The 6,393-nt window shown below is 47.9% G+C and overlaps 1 protein-coding gene across 1 annotated transcript in view; it reads right to left on the bottom strand.

Moving 5' to 3' along the window:
• Nucleotides 1–2,743, bottom strand: part of SF3B4 (splicing factor 3b subunit 4) — an 8,166-nt gene extending 5,423 nt beyond the window's left edge. The window contains exons 1-4 of the mRNA XM_069728687.1: nt 2,643–2,743; nt 2,077–2,205; nt 677–1,213; nt 259–423 (exon numbers count right to left, since the gene is read on the bottom strand). Coding sequence (XP_069584788.1) covers nt 259–423; nt 677–1,213; nt 2,077–2,205; nt 2,643–2,676 — 865 coding nt within the window. The 5' untranslated portion in view covers nt 2,677–2,743. The remainder of the gene's footprint in view (nt 1–258; nt 424–676; nt 1,214–2,076; nt 2,206–2,642) is intronic.
• Nucleotides 2,744–6,393: the final 3,650 nt, after the last annotated feature.

The following is a 6,393-nucleotide window of genomic DNA, read 5'->3' as shown; positions in this document are numbered from 1 at the left end:
CAGGTTCAGTCAAGCTCCCCTGGCCTCTTTAAGAGCACAGTCAGTATATGGAGCTGAAACGGTTAAGATCCGTACTCTATGTAGTGGTAGTTTCCTATACTTCAGCTCACATTCACTTCAATAGGAACAATACTCTCACCTGCCTGGTGACTTGTAAACAGCTGGGGGTCTTAGAATACGTGCCCCTAGATAATAAAGCCCCTCCAATAAACTGTCCCCTAATCGTTCCATATGTATACAGTATCTTATTCTACTCACCATGGTGCAGGGCTCCGGCTTGGAAGGGCAGCGGCACCTGCGGGTGACCGGCTGCAACAGATTGACCTGCGGCGGTGACTGGAGACATTGGTGGTGGGGGCATTGAAGGGGGAATTCCTGGGGGCATTGCTCCGGGTGGAGGAACTGGCGGAAACGAGGGAATGCCTGAAACAGGAAAAGTAGACTTAGGTAAGTGGACGGGCACAGAAAAGAGGTTGCACCCAGACACAAAGCTCCTGGCAGACATGGAAGAACCAACCAAGAGTGGCATAACAAATCGGACCCCGAATCTGCACCTAATCATACCCATCTGTTTTCACCCTGGCCTCCGGCAATTACCTCTGCAGACAATCCTTTGTGACAAGACGCCATTGCGGGAGTCGGGGTGTACCGATACAAGCAAATGCAAAGCCCTCACCTGCAGCAACAGCGTTTGTCAGGGACGTGATCACGGCAGGGACTGACGGAGGTGGAGGAGCATCTGCGAACAGCTGGTGAGGCCTGTCTGCCTGTGACAGCGGGTTCTGTGCAGCCAGCAGCCTCTCCGCAGCTGACCCGTGCCTCTCCCCCTTGGAGTCCTTCTTAAAAGCATAAGAGACTGTGATGGGCCGGTTACATAAATATTGTCCGTTCATGGCCTCGATGGCGGCATCGGAGGCATCGAAGCTGGCAAAGTTGATGAAAGCGTAGCCCTTGGAGTTGCCGGTGTCTGGATCTCTCATGATCTTCGGGGTTTGCAGGATGACCCCAAAGGCGCTGAAGGTGTCGTACAGAAGCTTCTCATCGATCTCAGGGTCCAGGTTACCGATGAAGATGTTGGCCCCGACGTCCAAGTTCTTGTTGTGCGCTGAAGCTTTGTTCACTCGGATCGGCTTCCCATACAGCTTGATCATGTTCATTATTTTAATAGCATAATCGGCGTCTTCTTCACTGAGGAACTCCACAAATCCATAACCTGGAGGGCGCAGAGCAGAGTTATGACAGGTCACACAGCAATACGGCATGAAAGAGGGGTTCTACCAGTAGGATGGCTCTAGGATGAGAAGCCATAACTAGGGGTCAAGCGTGCCTCACTAAGCATTACATCACAGTAGTCCCGGCGCTGGCAAAGAACAAGGGTCACTTTGGGTTTTTACCCAACTTCCCAATTTTATCCCGGCTTTAAAGTTGTCACCAATTTTCAGCTAGTAGCAGTGTGCAAGCACCGCTACATTCATATAAAGAATGCATGACAAAGCAAAAGCATGGAGGACATAATAAAGCCATACAGGACAGTGTAGCTGGGAATCCAGCGCAGGGTGAGGGCAGTAGCTTAGAGAACATTATATCACGGCACTGAGAAGTGTAGCCCTGAATGAGATACAATAGAAAGGAGGAACATTGGAGAGTGGTGCAGATGTGAATCCAGCTCTGGTGTAAGATTCACGCTTACCAGAAAGTAGAAGTATGGAGGAAATGACACAGCAGTACTGAACAGTGTAACTGTAAATCCGGCTCTGTGGCACTTGCTAGAAAGGAGCACAGTACTGCACAATGGGCGGTATAACAGTGCAGCTTGCAGTGATCTGAGGAAGCACGGATTGCAGCAGCTCTGAAGTAGTGGCTGAGAAGTGGAGAAAGCAGCAGATAGCTCGAAGATTTAGTGCAAGGTTTCTTCCACTCACGTGTCCTAGTGATTTATGCAGCCTCTATCTAGAAGCTTCCGTGTAAAGCCTCTGCTTGCCATCAGTAAATGGAGACAAGCCTAGAGCGGACACTTCTCACAGCTGAGATTCCGTGACAATGTCTCATCATCGGTGGCTATGGTTTAGTCCTCACCTTGGTGCTGTCCGGTCACCCGGTCTTTGGGCATGTGCGTGTTCACCACCGGCCCGGCTTGTAGGAAGAGCTCCCATAGCAGCGGCTCGCTCACCTTCTCATCCAGGCCTCCCACATAGACCGTGGCGTCTGCAGACACACAGCATCGTTACCGCCTCGCACCACACAGCCAGGGCAATAGCTAAACATTTACTGCTGGGCTTTCTACTTTCTGAGGCACAGACTAGTCCTGCTCACACAGCTGAGGGCTCGTTACAGTGTCTTCTGCATCTCTGGCCCAGAATTCTCTGCGCTGGCACACGGTAACAAACCTGCAGCTGTGAGAGCAAGGACCAATGAAAGGTTACGAAGCAGAGGCCTAGTACAGAGTAACACGCGATACTAGGAGGGGTCTGTGCCCAACAGCAGCCTCTATAACTAGAACTGTAGAACTACAAATCCCAGCACGTCGCGCCTGCCGTGGAGCATGCACAGCGAAATTGAAGGCATGCCGGGAAATGTAGTTCCAACGGGGCAACTCAGCGGCCGCCGGTACCGGACCCGTTGCCTTCTGTTTCACGCGTTACCTTGGTTCCGTTCCGAGATCGGCCCCGCCGCCATGTTGTCTCCGCCGCCCACAAGGCCACGCTCGCGCTCTCCGTTCTACTTCCGGTACCCCACTTCCGCCCTGCGGCTGGCGTTTTCTTTCAGACAAGCTTTATTGACACTGCTCCTATGGGCAGTCACGTGTGCAGTCACAGTGTGGTCTGTGTCACCTGGGATGTGTACTGTGCAGTGCCACCAGGGGAGCACCGTCTGTCCTGTGGCAAAGAGCTCGTGAACCACAAATCCCAGCAAGCCCCGAGCATCTCATTCCCCACATGAGGTTTAGCAGAGTGTTTATAAATGACCATTTAGACACCGAACAGGGCTTTTTTTTCCGGTGTTTTTCCCTCGCTATATTTTAGCAGCCATAACTTGTTTATTTTCATGTTTTCCAGCCACGGTAATTTCCACAGTGGGAAAGGAGGGGGTCTGCTGTGGCTCCTTTCACACATCCGTCTTCTGGCGTCAGGCATAATCCGGCGGCGCGTCAGAATGACGGATCCGGCGAAATTAGTGAAAAACTGATGTGACAGATCCAGTTTTACGCCTAGTCGGATCTGTTGCATCAGTTCTTCATCCGGTTCATCCAATTTTTCATACGTTTTATGACGGATCCGGATTTTAAAAACGCCACTGAGATGCTCCCAAACGTGATTGGCTACTGAAAACCTATATATACAGTGTTCCTACAGCCCATCTGTGACAGGTTGGAGAGCATGGAAGCAGGGTGGATTTGATTTAAATCTAACTGATTTAAATCACGATTTAAATCACTAGTCAGTAAGGCTTGATTTAAATCAGTGATTTAAATCAAAGTTTCTACCTAACTGAATTTGACTCCGCAGAGGTCCCAGCCTCTTCTTCACGGCAAAAATGTTACAACATGAACAGAGTTGAGAAAAAGACCTTAATCCTATTGTTCTACAAACCTATGAATACAGAATCAACCCCTTCAGTGCCAAGTCCAAGAAGTTAGACAATATGTTTCTGATTGTTTGGAGTGGAATAGATCTGCACAACACAAGAAGAATGTGAATCTAAGTTTGAGGAGGAGGAAGGGCTAGCAGACAAGAAAATGAAAGTGAAACTTTGAGCACAATACTGCAGCATAGCCACAGACAGACAAGTCTGGATCTGTTTGTGTGTACGATCTGAGGTTTATTACATTCTTTCCTTATAATGGCAGCAGGCCGTAAAAGAGACCCAGTTTGGGAATATTTTAATGAAGCTCCTTCGCCTATCGGTAAGGCAGGCATGCGTGCAAAATGCAAATGATGCAACAAAGAGATGCAAGGCCTGGTGGCGCGAATGAGGCAACATCATGAGAAGTGCGGTGATGAAGATGAGTGGCATGGATCATGAGAAGTGCGGTGATGAAGATGAGTCATCTTCATCACCGCACTTCTCATGATGTTGCCTCATTCGCGCCTCCAGGCCTTGCATCTCTTTGTTGCATCGTTTGCATTTTGCACGCATGCCTGCCTTACCGATAGGCGAAGGAGCTTCATTAGAAGAGGCTGGGACCTCTGCGGAGTCAAATTCAGTTTTGAGAACTGCGTAAGTAAAGCGAGCGTCTGTGATAATATAGGAGAGAAACTGCCCACTAATCCTACAGAAACCTCTGGAAGAGCATGGCATTGTGAATGTTACACATATACAGCCTTTATTCTACTGAGTTAAACAACTCAGCTTTATCTCATGATGGAAGAACCTTTGGATGGTAAAATATTTTCCTCAAAAAGCAGTTTATTGAAAAAAATCCGATTTAAATAAAAAAAATCCGATTTAAATAAAAAAAATCTGATTTAAATCAAAAAAATCCGATTTTTTTTTTTAAAAAACCATTGATTTTTATCCACCCTGCATGGAAGGCGTTATTGCGAATATTCTGAAAATCAACGTGGATTTTACTGTGGAGGCAAATCGCTTGAGAGCGATTGTTCTGGAGAAGGAACGAGAGATACAGCGCATTATGCATCTGTGCCAACGCCATTTGTGGATCCACCCAATCACAGCACAGAGAATGACGCGTGGGGTGTATTCTACACTGTACATGGAGCTACGAGGAGACCCAAAGAAGTTTTTCAGCTACGTGCGGATGAAAGTGAAGAACTTTGACTTGTTGGTGGAACGGATTGGACACCTCATGGCAAGAATTGATACTTATTGCCGTTTCTCAGTTTGACCGGCGGAGCGTCTGATGGTGACTCTTAGGTAAGCCATTTTTATCTGTTACTGTTAAAGCACACTTATAACTGTAATGTTGTTGCTTGTATTTTGTACTAATTTTTCCCCTTTTTTTTCACAGATTCCTTGCAACTGGAGAATCCCTTTCACCCTTCCATTTTCAGTTCCGACTTGGGATTTCCACCATATCGGGAATTGTGAAGCACATCTGCTGTGCATTGTGGGACTCTTTACATGGCAAATTTATGCCACATCCCACAACGGAGAGTTGGCTGGAGATCGCAGCCAAATTCCTACAAATTTGTCAGATTCCCGATTGCTTGTGTGCAGTGGATGGGAAACATATCCGCATCGTCAATCGTGCTGGATCGGAATATTTTAACTACAAAAAATATTTCTCCATTGTGCTTATGGCCATAGCAGACACAGAATACAAATTTATAGCGGTCGATATTGGGGCCTATGGACGCTCAAATGATTCACAAGTTTTTAAAGTGTCTGCAATGGGGCGTCATCTGTATGGAAACACCTTTGAATTTCCGCCACCAAAATGGCTGCCTGAAACCTCTGGGCCACCAATGCCATTTGTTTGTGTTGGTGATAAAGCGTTCCAACTCTCGGAACACCTGCTGAAGCCATATTCAAGTAGTTGATTGACGCCAACTAAGACAGTTTTTAATTACCGCCTAACACGAGCACTAAGAATGGTGGAGTGCGCTTTTGGGATTTTATCTGCAAAATGGAGAGTTCTCTTGACTGCTATCAACCTCAAGGCTGACACTGTTTACGAGGTGGTAAAAGCTTGTGTGGTCCTGCACAATTTTGTTATTTGCAAGGAACAGATTTCTATTGAAGACCACTCACCCACCTCCTCGTCTGGCTAAACCCCCGCGGTTTTCTGGAGATCCCAAATTGTGTCGGTGTTTCCTTAATCAGTGTCAGTTGCACTTTGAATTATTGCCACAACTATACCCCACTGATCGGGCTAAGGTGGCTTTTGTGGTATCCCACTTGGAGGGTGAGGCCTTGGCCTGGGTTAATCCCCTCTGGGAGCGTAATGATCCCCCGGTGTCTCAACTTTCCACCTTTTTGGAGACTTTTCGTAAGGTTTTCGATGAGCCAGGTCGGTTAGCCTCTATCATTGAGTCTCTTTTTAGTCTCCACCAGGGTACTCTTTCTGTCAGCCAGTACGCCATTCGTTTTCGCACCTTGTCCTCTGAGCTGGGGTGGAACAATGAGGCCCTGGTGGGAGCTTTTTAGCGTGGCCTTTCCTGTCGCATAAAGGATGAGCTGGCAGGTAGAGATACTCCTACTTCTTTGGAGGATCTCATTTCTCTGGCAACCCGCATTGACTTGCGTTTTCAGGAACGCCTCCGTGAATCTGCCAGGGAGAGGAGGCTACCCTGACAAGCCTCAACTGCTCGCAGTCCTCCGCGTCTTCCTCAGGTTTCCCCTTCTGCAGCTGCAGCACCGGAACTTATGCAAGTAGACCATATTAAGCCAGCAGAACAACGCTGTAAAGAAAGACTCGCTCAGGGTCTTTGC

This window comes from Ranitomeya imitator, chromosome 1 (assembly GCF_032444005.1).
Source record: "Ranitomeya imitator isolate aRanImi1 chromosome 1, aRanImi1.pri, whole genome shotgun sequence".
Lineage (NCBI taxonomy): Eukaryota > Metazoa > Chordata > Amphibia > Anura > Dendrobatidae > Ranitomeya > Ranitomeya imitator.
The sequence above is the reverse complement of the archived record's forward strand: the minus strand, read 5'-3'. Positions and strand labels throughout refer to the sequence as shown.